This window comes from Arachis ipaensis, chromosome B03, assembly GCF_000816755.2.
Source record: "Arachis ipaensis cultivar K30076 chromosome B03, Araip1.1, whole genome shotgun sequence".
In the NCBI taxonomy this organism is placed as follows: domain Eukaryota; kingdom Viridiplantae; phylum Streptophyta; class Magnoliopsida; order Fabales; family Fabaceae; genus Arachis; species Arachis ipaensis.
In genome coordinates this window covers 29,569,866-29,587,109 of record NC_029787.2, presented here as the reverse complement: position 1 = coordinate 29,587,109, position 17,244 = coordinate 29,569,866, and the positions used below count along the sequence as shown (strand labels likewise).

The 17,244-nt window shown below is 40.5% G+C and overlaps 2 protein-coding genes across 5 annotated transcripts; both read left to right on the top strand.

Moving 5' to 3' along the window:
- Positions 106-5,651, top strand: LOC107630059. Of its 4 annotated transcripts, none has more exons than XM_021118589.1 (5): positions 106-1,204; positions 1,396-1,527; positions 1,662-1,763; positions 3,765-4,370; positions 4,942-5,651. In XM_021118589.1, the coding sequence occupies exons 1-4, from the start codon at positions 314-316 to the stop codon at positions 4,368-4,370; spliced, it is 1,731 nt and encodes a 576-aa protein (XP_020974248.1). In that variant the 5' UTR covers positions 106-313; the 3' UTR covers positions 4,942-5,651. The 4 variants fall into 4 exon arrangements, with proteins under 4 accessions (XP_020974248.1, XP_020974249.1, XP_016188569.1 ...); XM_016333083.2 differs by having other exon boundaries at positions 107-1,204; positions 4,809-5,651; XM_021118590.1 differs by lacking the exons at positions 3,765-4,370; positions 4,942-5,651 and adding an exon at positions 2,856-3,176.
- LOC110269424 lies at positions 7,379-9,202 on the top strand. Its single transcript, XM_021117244.1, has 2 exons — positions 7,379-8,004; positions 8,110-9,202. Exons 1-2 carry the CDS (start codon positions 7,379-7,381, stop codon positions 9,200-9,202), a joined length of 1,719 nt encoding a protein of 572 aa, XP_020972903.1.

Sequence of the window (17,244 nt, the reverse complement as noted above, 5' to 3'; positions counted from 1 at the left end):
TAACTTTATTTTTTTCTATTTTTTCTTTTCTTCCCTATTATTTTCTTTGCTATATCCAAACATAGTGCTAGAAATTGAAAGGTTCGTTTTTTGAAATCTGCTTTGTACCCCTTTCAAAAATTAGAGTCTGATCACTCTCCCCCAAATTAAATCGTTTCATACTAAACACCCAACATTCCACCGTTTGAAAGAACACCGTTGTTTGCCGAATTTCAAAAATAAAACGTTGATTTTTGTTACCTTTGTTATATTCGCAATTTAGCACTTGTGTGTGCACTGTCTGTGTAGAGTGCAGACAGCAGGAGGCGCAAACATGAATCCCTATGACGAACGAAGACTGATAGATGAAGTCATCTACCTCCATTCTCTGTGGCACCAAGGTCCTCCCCAAGCTCCACCACCGCCAAACCCTATTCTAACTCCAACACAACTCTACAACAACACCATTCCCTTTGCGTCAGAAAATCACATTTCTAAACCCCTTAATCCCTATTTCAATGTGTCCCCCTGGCACCTTAACCCTCATCGTCAACATCCCCCACCCATACCTCTTGCACCTGCGCACACCGGATCACTCCCACCCACCTCAAACAACCAGAAAAAGAAGAACAAGAACAAGAAGAATAAGGCGAGGGACCGACCACGGAGTCCGGGTTTGGAGTGGCCATGTCCGGCTCCGTCTGACCCGCCATCGACGGGCTGGCCCGCACCCAAGAAGCCCCGGTTAGAGGCCCCTGCGGTGTCTCCCGAGGAGAAGGAGAGGCTTGGGGCTTTGCGAGCTCAGAACAAGGCGTCCCAAGCTTTAAGGGGCTTCATCTTGAATGGTGATGACGATGATTGTGATGATGACGATGACGACGACGACGATGCTGAGTTGGAAGAATATGAGGGGTTCTTTTTGAGGATCTTCAAGGAGGATGATGAATTGAGGAGCTATTACCAAAGGCGTTTCGAGAACGGCGAGTTTTGCTGCTTGGTTTGCGACGCGGTTGGGAAGAAGAATTCTGGGAAGAAGTATAAGGACTGTGTTGGCCTTCTTCAGCATGCCAAGTCTGTCTTGAGGACGGTCAAGAAACTGGCTCATAGGGCTTTTGGGCAGGCGGTTTGCAAGGTATTGGGTTGGGACATTGATCAGCTTCCGGTGATTGCAATGAAGGGAGAGCCTCTTGGGTCCAATTTGAAGATCATGCCATCCAACTCAGAGGTAATAGTTACATGAATTCACCAATTAGATAGCGTAAGCATATCGGGACGTCATGCATATATTCCACATATTACATATTGCGTTCCATGTAACTATGGCTTTGCATTCAATGGTTGTAGTATGCTCCGCTGATTTGATTTTTGTTTTCTCCTAGTCTTTGTTTTGATTTGGTGGAGTTTGAAACAATGCAGGATGAGGTTAAGGAAAATGCTGATGATGGAGAAGGTGGTACCTGCAAGCAAAATGGTAAGGTTGTGTCTATGGAGACTAATGATCAACCGGATGAGGAGTGTGTGAACGGAGTTGAACAGAGTATTGTTGGGGTTAGTTGTTTAGACCTTTCATTATTTATTTAGCTTGGGGAAGAAACTGGTGGCAAATTATATTAGAACTTAGAAAAGTGGTTTTGCATATTTTCATGTGGTTATAAACTGTCCTTTAATTGTCTTGTGTGCAGTGTTCTATGATTGAAAAAGATCTTGATAATAAGGACGAGAATCTTGACGAAAAGATTTTGGACATTAGATTTGAAAGTGGAGAGGGTGGAGCAATGACTAAGGTGAGACCTCCACCATACTTGTTATCATTTTTAACTTGTCCAGTGTGTTTCTTTAATAGCATAAATTGAACTGGCTCATTCTTTATGCATGGAAAGGTTTGTTGCTTTGATGTTTTTCAGCTGACTAAGGTGTTTTAAGACTAAGTTTTCTTTATATGGCAATATGTGGATCCCAATATCTAATGTTGGCAGAGTGTAGAAGATCAAAACAAACTAGTATTTTGATACTAAAAACAACAAAATTTTAAGGTGCTGGTAACCCAAAGGAGAAAGTGGATTATGATGGAAAACAAAGCACCCACAAACACAATGATAAAGCTGTTTTCTTGTAGCATAACATAGATATCCGAAGATGTAAACTTTTGTGGTTATTAGTGCCTAGTTAATTATGGTTAGAGGCTTAGTTGTAAGTACGGTTTATGTGAAGAGTGAAATGCAACACATGGGTGAAGGGTTGTGTGACAAACGTTTGTTTAAGTAGCAAGTTAGTAACAGGATGGATATAGATTTCTATTCTGTTATTGGTAGGAGGAGGGAGTTATATAAGGAAATGGAAGAAAATCAAGGGACGTATCCCAAAATATGAAATCATTTGGAATTTGGGTAGTTGCGGCAACGTCGTAGTGCTACAGAGGGAGAGAAATGATCTCTTGAACTGCGATACTTATTTTTCCTGTTTATTGTTATTTTCTTCTTGTAACTCATTCTTGCAAGCTCTTAGATCAATTTATAGAGTATACTGAACCACCATTTTGGTAGTTGAAAAATTCTAGTTCCGACTAAAAGAAAGCACTACTGCTCCCCACTCCACCACCACCAACAACAACCCCACCCGCCACTGCCAAAATAATAAAAGAAAACAATGATCAGAAAAAGAGTGACAAACTTCACTAAAATATGGCAAGTTTTTCAAACTTTGGTTGGTCAATTGGTGAACTTTGTCAAACTTTTTTCATCTTTAAAAGAGGAAGGGGTAGAGAAAAAAGGGGAGAGAGAGAGAGAGAGAAGAGGGGGCGCGGGGGGGTGTCACGAGTGCCTTTCCTTCATTTGGTTTAACTCTTTTCCACTTCAACTCTTATTCCTGAATATCAGGTTCCTCATACATGTGGCCAAGGTTATATAGGCTTGCGGGAGACTATTTTACTCAAGGTCCAGGTTGCATGTTATTTCCTTCTAATTATGTTTACTTGATTCTATATGTTTCTTATCATAGTCTACTAAAAAGTTAAAACAATTAATTCTTGCTATGTATTATGATCAAATTTATCCTTTGGTTGCCTGGCATTTCTCAGGTGCTCCTTTCACCAAGTGTTATTTGGCAATGTCACATTTTTCTCACTAATTATTTTAGTGCATATCTATTATCCTTAGATATCAAAATTAAGGTGTAGCAACACAGTTTCCCATTTCTGTGCCTTAGCCTCCTCATCTTTTGGTGTTTGTTTGCTTCTCCCCACTGACCACTTTTTTAGTCATTGTCTCTGTTCATCATCTCTATTACTCCACCATTCTCATTCAGGCTGTCCCCTTCTCCTTTTCTATGATTCCACGGGGATAAAGTTGGTGAATCCACTGGGTAAGGATCTAAACATGCCTCTTTTTCCACCTAACTAAAGTACTACGAAGAATAAGACAAATAAAAATGAAACTTCAAAGATTAGCAAGTAGAACAAGATTATATCATAGAGTTCTAAAGGATTGCTCAAACAAGTTATTTTGAAGCTTTGAAGGAAACAGTGAGTGTTGTCTTAATTCTCTTTTCTTCTTTTATTTTAATGTTTTGTAGAGGCATAAATCAGGAACCTAGTTAGTTATTGGTTAGGAATGTGATAGTGCCATTTTCTGCAGACCTCATACAAATGTGTTTTATTGTGGTTTGACAGGGCTCTTTTTTTTTAAGCATTATCGCATCATTTAGGGAGTTTACGCTTCCTAGTAATTCACTTAAGTATTAAATAAATAATAAAGCTTTTTTTTCTTATCTCAAAATATAACCTGCAGGCATCTCTTGAGTATTCTGATTCTAATGCTGGATGGGTTTTTAAAAATTCCAATAGCGATTCATCCTCAACTGCATTAGTTTGGCCTCTCTTCAAAACCAACTCATCTCATTGCATTAGCTCTCTTTCAGCAGAAGAGCAAGCCAATGTGGCAGTGCAGCAATTGCAGCAGAAGGCATTAAAAGCTTATAAAAAATACCTAGTTGCTAATGCTGATTCTGACTCTGATGATGACGACAGCAATGAAGAGGATGAAGATGATGTGTCAGATCATTCTCCCGAAAAACATGAGGACTTCAAGTTCTTTCTGAGTTTGTTTACAGAAGACAGTGACTTGAGGATATATTATGAAAACAACAATAGCAAAGGAGACTTTTATTGCTTAGTTTGTGGAGCCATAGGAAAGAAGGTGTGGAAGAAGTTTAAGGATTGCATCGCTTTACTTCAGCATTCTACTTCGGTAAAAAGGACAAAAAGGAAGCAAGCTCACAGAGCTTATTCACAGGTCATCTGTAAAGTTCTTGGTTGGGACATCGATCGATTGCCAACTATCGTGTTAAAGGACCAACCCCTCAGTTCTTCCTTAGAAGGTTCAACAAAGCTTTAGGTGAGTATATGCTCTATTTTGAGTTTATAATGTGGACCAGAGTTAAGGTAACTTCATAGAGAGTAATAGAGTAATTAAACGTATTGATAATTTAAATATTCTTCAGGAAATTAGTCAATGTTTATTGTGAAATAGTTTCACTACAAGGGGGGAAATAGTCTTTTTGACAGTGTATGTCTGTAAATTCAGCAATGCGGCAAATTTTGCCAACTTGAACAGTGGCATCCAAGGTTTTGAAAACTGGACCGGTCATCAAACTATTTTAGTTATTGAAACTGGTCCAACCGGTTCAACCGTGATTTAACCGGAATAACCGTTTTATAAAATAAAATATAAATAAATCCACTAAACATAATTATAGTTTAATTTAAACCTCAAAATGTCATCCATACTTAAAATTACAATTCATAAAATATATTAATAATTTATAACTTTCAGGAAGGTCAACTCCTCTAGCAGCTATATCTGTTGCTACAAGCAAATATCCACCTCCTTTTTCTTACCTCCTGAATCAAACACTTGTACATCCTTTGTTGAACTCGATACTTATTCTTATGCTACTGAATGGAAGGAACTTACCAACAATGAAACTGCGCTCGAGTGGAAATTCATGTCATCCTCGAGCAGGACAATATCTAAAGGCCCTTCATATGATGTTTTCAAAAAGTCAATGACAAGGTATGTTGATGGAGCATTTCAAGCCTTTTTGGACTTCTCAGACTGCATGCATAGTGCACAACTTACAGATTACATAAACCAACTGAGAAAGAGTGAGGAGGAGGATTCTCGATATACCTGTTCGCCAACAAACATAATGCCAGACTCAGGTGCATCAGATTGAATCAAAGATAACAGGATTTGTAGTTTCCTTTTGTTATTGCATATCTGGTGATTGAAACAGCATTACAATTTTCATAATAGCTAAAATAGGTTCCTAATGATTAGTGAATAAAAAATGGATAACACAAAAAAAGCACATCACAACATAATTTTAACAAGGTTTTCCAACAGCACAGCACAAACAGCACAGTAGTGAAGAAAACAGAGTATTAGCAGTGACCAGAGAAAGATGAACACAGCCGCAGTGAGCAGAGATAATCAATAATCATTCAAAGTGGTTTTTAAACAAAAATTAAAAAAACAAAGAACAAGCACAACAACAATGAGCAGAGTTGATCAATAATCATTCAAAGTGGTTTCTGAACCAAAAAAAAAAATGAAGAATGAGCGTAGCAGCGGCAGAGCTAATCAATGATCATTCAAATTGGTTTTTGAACAAAAAGTTAAAAAGAACAAACAGTGGCCACAACAACAATGAGTTAATCAATAATTAATAATCAAAGTGGTTTCTGAACCAAAAACCGGGCAATGAGCACGACGACGGACGGCGGACGAAGGGTGACTGAGTAGGATGAGGGGTTGGAGCACGTCAAGCTTGAGGAAGGAGCTGCAATTGGTAAATGAGGTGAAGGGTTGGAGCATGATGACCAGATGACGACGGAAGATCCTGAGCGCGACGAACAGTGGTAGTGAGAATAACAGCTGCGGCGGTGGTGGAGGTTAGATGGCTAGGATTTCTTGAGTTTTGAAGGAATTTTGTGCAGAGGAGAAATGGAGAAGGGTGTTGGGCATTTCGGTGTGTAACTTCGTAACAAACCCAAAATGATGTCGTTTCATATAAACTGGTTGGGTCTTAGTTTGATCCGACCGATTGGTTTTTGGCAGGTTTAACAATTTTTAAAATAGCAGTTTCTCTTGTTGGATTGAACCGAAAAGATTTTTGGTTTTTGGTTGGACTGGTTTGACCGACCAATTCAGTCCGATTTTCAAAACCATGGTGGCATCATGTTTATAGTTTCCTAGTAGTTATTTATTCTTTTGCTAGTGAATGAAGTACATGTAAAGTAAAAATCCTGAATAATAGCATGTTAAAATTGCTGAAGTTCCTTGGAGGATACGTGTATCAATATAAATGAAAAGGAATGGGTTAATGTAAAAAAGGAATAGCTAAAACACAGATAGGCATATTGATAGCTTGTAAAGTATTGTCACATTTTGATGTTCGGTAAATGTAGGGAATGCTAAGTTAGTAGTGAAGCAACATGATGGTTTCTGTTCTTCGTTTTAATCATCCTTGTTGACGTGTACATCATCCAGTACCAAAACCGACCTAAAATCTCGGCAACGGTAACTTCTGACTGAGCCAGCTTTATCTTCCAAACCATGATCTATGATAACAGAATCCACTAAGAAAAATGGGCCATGACTCCTCACAACCGAAAGATACTAACAACAAAGCCGACCATATACATCGCAACTAACTCACACCTATCGCCTATAAAACAACTAAAACCATAATCCCTAGTGGTCACATCTTCTGACTCTTAATTATTACTCTTACTCTCTGAAAAAAACCCATATTCTTACTTGAGCGTCGGAGTGCTTTTTGCAGGTGCTCCCGCCGCCGTGTTCAAGAGGCATCCGAGGAATATTCACTAAGTCATCACTGGCCGACGTGTAAGTCCGCCGAGAGCGAACAATTCTCAAGGACGACCACTTACCTCGGTTCACTCAGGACGGAACATTTGCGCCCACCGTGGGGCCCCGTAAAACTAACCTCACCTTTTTCCTTTATATTTCTACCTCTTGAGTTTTCTTTTTCAGATCACACGATCTCCAGACATGGCCGACAACGGAGTCCACCAGCTCACACAGGCCGAACTTATGGCCCAGATGGCTGAACTTCAAGCAGAGGTCAAGAGACTGGCCGAGCTGTTAGCACAAAATAACGCCAACAAACGGGATGAAGGCAATCCCAAAAGCTCATCCCAAGGCGTGGCTGACCTATTAATCGCCAACCCCCCGAAGGAGAGACTAACTTTGGATAATCCATTTTCTGAGGAGATCACGAATTTCCAAATGCCAAAACACTTCACACTACCCTCCTCACTTGAGCCCTATAAGGGGATTGGTGACCCCGGGCTCACATTAAGAAATTTCAGTCTATGATGTTTTTTAACGGCCCTAACAATGAACCTGTACTTTGCAGAGCTTTCCCGACTTACCTTGACGGAGCCGCTTTACTTTGGTTTTCGAAATTACCTGCAGGTTCGATTTCTTCTTTCGAAGAATTGGCAAAGTCTTTCATCGACTATTTTGCTGCAGCACGAATATACGTCCACGGATCGGATTACCTTGGCACAATTCGCCAAGGTCCTCAGGAGAGTTTGAAGGACTATCTGACCAGATTTGCAGAGGCGACAATGGAGATACCCGACCTAGATCCTGCTGTCCACCTACATGCACTTAAGGCCGGCCTCCGACTTGGAAAGTTTAAAGAGACAATCGCGATCACCAAACCGAGGACATTGGAGGAGTTCAGGGAGAGGACGGCCGGACAAATGGAAATCAAAGAACTGCGTGAGGCCAATAAAACGGAAAGAAGACCCAGGAGAGAAGAGGACCGAATATCAAGGTCAACTCACAACAAAGATCTAGGCAAACCATTCAAACCTACTCCGAAATTCGACAATTACACCAGATTCAACACGAGAAGGGAAAAGATAATCAAAGAAATACTCAATGCCAAAATCATAAAACCTCCAGCAAGAGCAGGTAGCTATCAAGACCAGAGGTTCGTAGACAAAAGCAAACACTGTGCTTTCCACCAGAAATACGGACACACGACCGACGAATGCATAATAGCCAAAGACCTCTTGGAGAGACTTGCTCGGTAAAGCCTACTAGACAAGTACATTGAAGGAAGGAAACATAAAGAAGGTGATAGAGACAAGGAGGAACGACAACCGACCTCAGTCAACAAAGAAACCAACAAATGGTCAAATAGTAACCAACCCAAAGCAATTATAAACTGCATATCTGGAGGATTCGCCGGAGGCGGCGAAACAACGTCGGCAAGGAAACGTAGTTACCGAGCTATGCTGGCCATCAAAGGAACAGCACCACTAAACAATCAGGATACGCCAGATCTAGAAATCACTTTCAACAAAACAGACATATGCTCGACCGCCCCACACCTAGACGATCCAGTGGTAATCTCCATCCAGACAGGCGATCTATTGGTAAGAAAGGTCCTTTTAGACCCAGGTAGCAGTGCAGACGTTCTCTTTTATTCTACCTTTTTAAAAATGAACTTATCTGAAAAACTAATACAACCCTCATCCGGAGAACTAGTGGGGTTCTCCGGAGAAAGGGTACCGATAAAAGGGTATATATGGCTAAAAACGACAATAGGTGAAAATCCATTATCCAGAACCCTTGATATACAATACCTGATAGTTGACTGCATTAGTCCCTACAATATTATTCTCGGGAGACCTGCTCTGAACATGTTCAGAGCAGTGATATCAACTTTTCATCTATGTGTTAAGTTTCAGGCACAGGACGGCAGAATAGCAACAATCAACTCAGACCGACAACAAGCTCGGCAATGCTACAACTCTAGCCTAAAAAGGTCGGACACGAGACAGAAACAACACGAGGTAAAAGCAGTACAAACTAGGGAGGAAGTCCTATCCCTAACCGAGCTTGACCCCCGGGGAGACACACAAGAAAGACCTCAACCGACAGACGAGCTTCAGAAAATCCAACTGACATCAAAACCAGAACAGGTAACATACATCGGTCAAGCGCTACAAGAACAAGAAAGGTCGGATCTCATAAAGTTACTACGAGCCAACTCTGACCTGTTCGCCTGGACCCCAGCGGACATGCCAGGAATAAGTCTAGACGTCATTTGTCACAAACTCGCCACCAACCCAGCAAGCCGACCTATAGCTCAGAAGAAAAGGAACCTAGGAGCAGAGAAATAAAAAGCAGCCCTAGAAGAAACGAGTAAGCTCTTACAAGCCAACTTCATCAGAGAAATCCGCTTCACCACATGGCTCTCAAACATGGTAATGGTAAGAAAGAACTCAGGTAAATGGCGCATGTGCGTCGATTTTACAGACTTAAACAAAGCATGCCCTAAAGATGCCTACCCTTTACCATGCATAGATAAGCTTGTAGACAATGCATCATGGTTCAAAAGCTTAAGCTTCATGGATGCATACTCCGGGTATAATCAAATACTCATGCATCCAGAAGACCAAAGCAAGACAGCGTTTATAACTGAACATGGAAACTTTTGTTATCGAGTAATGTCATTCGGCTTAAAGAATGCAGGTGCAACCTATCAACGCTTAATGGACAAAGTCTTCCATAACCAAATAGGACGCAACATGGAAATCTATGTAGATGACATGGTTGCCAAGACGATAAAGGAAATATCACACTGTGACGACCTCAGCGAGATATTCAAACAGATCCGAACCTACAATATGAGACTTAATCCAGAAAAGTGCGCCTTTGGGGTAAAAGGAGGGAAGTTCCTCAGGTTCATGCTTACGTCAAGAGGAATCGAGTCAAACCCCGAAAAGTGCTCGGCAATACTAAATATGGCAAGCCCTAAAACAATAAAAGAGGTGCAACAACTAGCAGGAAGGATAGCCGCGTTATCTCGGTTTCTACCCGCAGCATCAAACCGATCATACCACCTTTTCCAGACAATATCGAGAAACAAGAAATTCCACTGGACAGAGGAGGGCGAGAAAGCTTTCTCCGAGCTCAAAGCCATCCTATCAGCACCACCCGTCCTGCAAAGGCCGGAAACCGGTAAACCTTTACATTTATATTTATCTGTTTCAAATTATTCTATAAGTTCGGTCCTTGTGATCGAAACAGGGAAAATACAACGGCCAGTATACTTCGTCAGTAGAGTCATGCAACCGACAGAGCAACGATATCCGAAGATAGAACAACTCGCCTTGGCGCTAATAATCACAGCAAGAAGATTAAGACACTACTTCCAGAGCCACACAATTATAGTGAGGACAAACCAACCATTAAGACAAATACTGACAAAACCAGAGCTGGCCGGACGCCTCACCAAATGGTCCATCGAACTTTCAGAATTTGACATTCAGTTCCAACCCAGGTCGGCCCTAAAAGCACAAGTATTGGCCGACTTTATCTCAGAAATGACAACTGATGAACAAGACAAGTCTTGGGAACTGCACGTTGATGGAGCGTCGAGCCAAGAAGGAAGCGGAGCAGGAATAATCCTCAAAGAAGGAGACAAAGTAATAGCCGAGCAGGCCCTCCAATTCCACTTTCCAGCAAGCAACAACCAGGCCGAGTATGAAGCCCTCATTGCAGGACTCAAACTCGCCCTGAGCTTCCAAGCACAAAGCCTGACAGCACACTGCGACTCTCTCCTCGTGGTCCAACAAATCCGAGGAGAGTTCCAGGTAAAAGATCCGTTGCTTGAGCAATACTGGCTCTTAGCAAAGGATCTAATTTCAAAATTCAATTCATTTAGTATATTGCATGTCAATAGAGGAAAAAATGTGAGAGCAGATGTACTATCCAAGCTCGCAGCCACTAAGGCAGACACACAAGCATCCACATTAACACAACTTTCGCTAAAAAAACCAAGCACTGACTTATTACATGTAATGAATATTAACCACCTCCATGATTGGAGAACACCTTTCCTTGAATACATCATTACAGGCGCCATACCCAAAGACGAGCTAAGACCTCAACACTTCAAACGAAAGGCAAGCCTTTACACAAGCATAGAAGGAAAACTATATAGACGAGGATTCTCACAACCCCTTCTAAAATGCCTAGGCAAAGACGAAGCAAAAGAGGTAATGAACGAGGTTCACGAGGGAGTCTGTGGAAATCACATCGGAGGGTGAGCCCTCGCAGCCAAGATCATTCGAACTGGGTATTACCGGCCAACTATAAAAAGAGATTGCATAGCAAAAGTCAAAGCATGCGACAACTGTTAGAAACACGCAGCTATATCCACAAGGCCAGCCGAGCTCCTACATAGCATGGAGGTAAGCTGGCCATTCTATAGATGGAGGATCGATATCCTCGGCCCATTCCCAATAGCGCCAGGCCAGGTAAAATTTTTTCTAGTAGCAATAGATTATTTCTCAAAATGGATAGAGGCACAACCATTAGCAAGGATAATGGCCGAAAAGGTACGATCATTTATGTGAAAAAACATTATATGCCGATTTGGAATACCTAGGGAGATCATATTTGATAATGGTAGGCAATTTACAGACAATAAGCTCGGTTCGTTTCTAAAAAATTTTAACATAAAGCATCATTTTAGCTCGGTCGAACACCCACAAACCAATGGGCAGGCCGAAGCTGCTAACCGAGTTATATTGCAGGCAATAAAGAAAAAGCTAAATAATGCAAAGGGAGAATGGGCGGAACTAATCCCAGAAATACTATGGGGCTACAACACAACAATACAGACCACCACGGGCGAAACACCTTTTAAACTAGTCTATGGTTCCAAGGCACTAATCCCTATTGAGGTCGGCATCCCCACACTGAGAACCGAGCTTTACGACGAGCAACACAACTTGCAGGCAAGAAACGCCGAGCTTGATCTAACCGAAGAAACCAAAGAGTTAGCAGCAATCAAACAAAGAGCTATAAAACAAATAGCTGAAAAGAAGCACAACAAGAAGGTATCTCCGAGGACATTCTCAGAAGGTGACCTGGTGCTCAGACGAACAGAAGAGGCCAGACGCCCCCCAACTCATGGAAAGCTCGCCGCTAACTGGGAAGGCCCATTCCAAATAATCAAGGTGCTCGGCATGGGGGCTTACCAATTACAAACATTACAAGGCAAACCAATATCTGGAACTTGGAATATCTCCTCTTTGAAGATGTACTGATCTTAAATTGTACAAATTGCGGATGAGGGTACTCTTTTTCCCCTTAGAGCCTTTTTTCCCAATATAGGGTTTTTTCCTAAGAAGGATTTTAACGAGGCCTGACGCACAATACATTTCATCATCAATATTCAAATTTAATCAAACATTTCATATTTCATTAATATTCAAAAAGACATATTCGATCATGGGTAGTCCCATGCCAACTATCATATTATAATCACATAGAGCAAGATCCCAAAAACAAAAAATAACGACATAAACCGACCTAAACATGGTCGGACTCAACAAACAAGTTCAAAATAAAAAACCTTTCGTCCACAATTACATACGACAACTTACAAAACAAGAAGCAAAAACAAAAGCCGAACTAAGAGGGAGGGGGAATATTCTCATCATGCTCCTCCACCGTCCCGTCCACAGCTAACTTCCCATTTGCTACTATCTTCGTCATATCAAGCCGACCAATATCAAACTCAGGAGCCAACAAAGAAATCTGGCTCACAGCTCGTTCGAATCCATAAGAGAACATCTCCATACCATTCTCTTCCAACTCATGAATACGAGCTGTGAGACCACCTTTGGCAACATCATTTTCCATCACCTCAGATTGCAGTAGTCGAATCTGATCTCTCAGCCGAGTTACCTCCTCTTCCGACTCCTTTGCCTTCGCAACAGCACTAACAATAACATCATCCCTCTCTTTTATCGACTTCTCCAATTCATCAATCTTAGTCTTATACGACCTCTCAACAGCGGCAGCCTTATCTACAACCTCCTGCTGTTCAGCACCTATGAGCTCGGTAGTGCGACCAACACACATCAAGCGGGAACCAATGATCTACAACCATCACACCAAAATAAGAACAAAACCCTAAAGAAAGATCAAAGAAGAGTTCAATAATGTGAACAAACCTGAACAAATTTGCCAAGTCCTTCCATACCGATCCGACGAGTCATAAGCATGTCCCCTGGATATTGAGAAGCCCGGTCAGAAAGCTCAGCAAAGTTAAACTGTTCACTCTAGAGAGAATGAGAGTTTGACTCCGCAATAAAGCCATGAAGTTTTTTCTGTCGATCAAAGACAGGATCACCACCACGGACGACTTCCTGGTCAGCCTCAGAAATAACCTCCAAAGATATGTCATCCCTCTTTCTCTTGAACGAAGACGCTGGACGACCAGCAGAAGAAAAAGCTTGCCCGCCACTTTCCTTATGCTCAGCGGGACCAACGGTTTTATCCTTTTTCTTGTTTAAAAAGGACTGTAACTTTAAAGGGTCCAGGAGAGGTACTCGCCCACCTACAGAATGATCACCAACGTCAGTGAAACCAAACAAACAGTAATATAAATGAAAAGCAAAAAAAATATTACCTATATACAGTTTCAAACCCTCAACATCACCAGAATCATAAAAACACAGAATATCAGCAATAGACATACATTCCTCAGCAGCAACACTCTCAACCAAAAAATCCAACAAAAACTCCTCTTCTTCGCTCCGCTCAGAGGCCTCAAGAATCTGACTCGGCTCAGAGCACCAATAAAGGGGAAATTTTTCACTAAGCTCGTCGTCCAAATAAAACGGATACTCGGACTCAACCGACCGGACTTTGACAAAAAGAGATTTGAAGTTTTTAAAAGAGGATTTGTAAAGAAGAAATACAGAACGACCAGGAAAGCTGCTAAAACAAACCCACAAACCCTTTCGAGTACCTTTTGCTTGAAAAAGTGAGAAAAACAACGTCAAAGAACAAGGAAAAGATAGATAATCCATTAAAACCTGAAAAGCGCGAAGAAACGCCCAGGAGTTAGGGTGTAATTGCGAAGGAGCGCAGTTCAGTTGGGTAAGAACATCACATTCAAAGGGAGAAAACGGAAATCTCACACCGAGTTCAATCATGCATGGAGTATACATATAAAAATACAACCAATCCCCCCTTCTCTTATAAACCCTATCATCACTAGAGCACGGGAGAAGTTCAACAGTGATCACAGAACCCCTCCTTACGAAATCCAATCCTCTCAACTCAGAAAGGGAGTCAACACTAGTGAAGGAAGACGACCGGGTCCTAACGTCCTCATTAACCCAGTGGTAAGGATCATCTTCCCTGACCTCAACAGCCTTTAGCTTCTCTTTCAATTTTTCCCCCGCCATGAACTCACAGAAACAGTAACAGTAGAAGATAGAAAACACTAACCTTTCGAAGACATAGCAAGATAAAATGGGAAGGAAGACGAAACAGCAAGGCGTAAGTTCCAAAAGATGTGATTATTGCAAGCCCACTATTTTAGTGGGCAACTTAAATCCATACCCACTACAAACGTGGGGAACCAAAACGGCATCAACGCGCAATAAAAGCGACACAGTTTACTAAACACAAAAACCAACTACAATAAAAACCCCTCAAACCAAAAACAAGCCCACCAAACGTTTACCGCGCACAAATGGAAGAAGACCAAAAAATATTCAAAAGCTCCGCCACTGTTCCTAACGCAACACCAGCCGAGCTTGGGGGCTATGACGTGTACATCATCCAGTACCAAAACCGACCTAAAATCTCGGCAACGGTAACTTCTGACTGAGCCAGCCTTATCTTCCAAACCATGATCTATGATAACAGAATCCACTAAGAAGAATGGGCCATGACTCCTCACAACCGAAAGATACTAACAACAACGCCGACCATATACATCGCAACTAACTCACACCTATCGCCTATAAAACAACTAAAATCATAATCCCTAGAGGTCACATCTTCTGACTCTTAATTATTACTCTTACTCTCTGAAAAAAACCCATATTCTTACTTGAGCGTCGGAGTGCTTTTTGCAGGTGCTCCCGCCGCCGTGTTCAAGAGGCATCCGAGGAATATTCACTGAGTCATCACTGGCCGACGTGTAAGTCCACCGAGAGCGAACAATTCTCAAGGACGACCACTTACCTCGGTTCACTCAGGACGGAACACTTGTAATTTTAGCAAAATTCTATTTTTGTTCTTGATGCTGTGATGCAATAAGTTGCACTAATTAACCTCAATTTAGATTCTTGGTATCACCATCGAAATACCTAGCCTTTTAGTGTAGGTGCTGTCAAGGAATAAGCATATAATTTAACAACCGTAAAATTGATACCCAGAGTAATTAAGGACGGATAAACCTGATTACTTATCGGGTATGGAATCAATTAAATTAAATCGGGTAGTTGAAGTTATATTCGTGAAAAATCTCTAAAGTTGTGTGTGGTTGGTGTCTTCTAGACACAAAAACAAACACAAATACACAAGTAAACATAGATATAAGTACACACATATATTTTTTTCATGTTTGGTAATAATATACTGAACATAAGTATTTAATTTAAATGTCTATTTTATTCTAAGTATAATCACCACTATCACCATGATTATCACTTATTTCCACCACCAACACTCATTTTTCAATCTCAATCCAAATCAATATTGTCAACAAAATTTAATTACTAGTTCAATAATTCAAATTAAAAATTGAAACATAATGAAGAATTTTAACAATTATTTTAAAAATAAAAAATTGATCTGAAATTAAAAAAAAAATTGAAGATGAGAGAGATGAAATGAAAGTTGAGAAAAATGATAGAAGCAAAGAAAAAGGTGATGAGAAAGTTCATATCTAGCAAAAAAAATAAAACAAAAAACAAAAAAATGGACTAACAGAAAGAGTTAAAATAAATTTAAAAAATGACTGCAGTGATGCAGTGAAATCCATGACAGTGACGTAGTGAGACCCGTAGCAGCAACAATCCGCAATGGCGAAGATGAGAAACACAAGTTTCGCAAGTAGATTCGAGGAAGAAGTAGTAGTAGTAGTTTCATAGTCATATTCAAGGGAGGAGAAGTTTTGCAGTCAGATTAGAAGAAAAAGAAGAGAAGATATGGAGGAGAAGTGGTTGCAGTGAAGGATGAAAGAGGAGAAAAAGAAAAAGGTTGAGGTAGTGTGTGAGAAGAAGAGAGGAAAAGACTAAATGAATGAATGAGGATAAATTTAGAATTTAAAAAAAATACTAAAGATAAATTCGTCTAAAATTAAATTTTAAATTGTGTCTTAGATTAAAAATTCGTGTCTTATCATTTTAGAAAGACACAAAATATACGTATTTTATGCATCTTTGTTTGTAATTGTATCTCTTTTTTTTATGTCTCACAAAACAAACATTGAATGTGTATACTGTAACACCCTAACTACCAAAACTCACGCTTCCGGCTGCGCGACTCTGATATGTCGGACATTACGACGACACTTATCTTATTTAATACTAAAATATGAGCCTGTTTGAAACTTTAAACCACAATACCGCTCCCAAAAATACTTTCGTTCGATAACGTACATCCAAGATACCATACATCTTACAAAAACTCATAAAGAGTACATCCATATATATACATAAAGATATATAAATAATATTAATAACATAATACAATACAATTCCTATCCCTCTTACAGATTATATCAAGATAAAGGCGAGGGTACAATAAACCATAACTAAAACAATACAGAGCATCACAACAACAATTAAATAAGCTCTTCGTAACTTCTGCGCCCATATCCTGAAAGGGGAAAAATGTAGGGGGGTGAGAACATCATCCTCGAAAGGGTTCTCAGTAGAGGGTTTTTGGGAATTACTGTAATAGGATACATGAAGATAACCGCACCAGTGATTAATAACAGTCCCATGCCTCTTTTCAAAAACAACAGTTTACAATGAAAGTAAAGTCGAAAATCTTTTCGGAAAGAAGAACGGTTCAATTTTCAAAAACTCAAAAGCCTTTCAAAACGGTTTATCTATGCGGAACCAAAATAGTCCGTACGTAGTATACGTAAACACACTGTAACCAACCCACACGTATAATATGAACCAAACGGATACACTAATTAACGATTGACGAGATGAACATTATTGACAAACAAACACGAACGTAGGAAGATAAACACAAACGATGACCCTGAGACAACCTGACACCACTAACCAACGACCAACCTAACAAACCCGGATCCCGGCACCAACCTTACTCCACTTGGCTACCAACTAAAGTGAAAACACAAAGACCAAACCTTATTTAATACTTTCTG

Bases quoted from the DNA above. Each gene is read 5' to 3' on its own strand.
- LOC110269424 (XM_021117244.1), top strand. From the start codon at position 7,379: ATGTTTTTTAACGGCCCTAACAATGAACCTGTACTTTGCAGAGCTTTC. The intron at 8,005-8,109 runs GTTCGTAGACAA...TGCTCGGTAAAG, and splicing joins GGTAGCTATCAAGACCAGAG to CCTACTAGACAAGTACATTG.
- LOC107630059 (XM_021118589.1), top strand. From the start codon at position 314: ATGAATCCCTATGACGAACGAAGACTGATAGATGAAGTCATCTACCTC. The intron at 1,205-1,395 runs GTAATAGTTACA...GAAACAATGCAG, and splicing joins TCATGCCATCCAACTCAGAG to GATGAGGTTAAGGAAAATGC. The intron at 1,764-3,764 runs GTGAGACCTCCA...TATAACCTGCAG, and splicing joins AGGGTGGAGCAATGACTAAG to GCATCTCTTGAGTATTCTGA.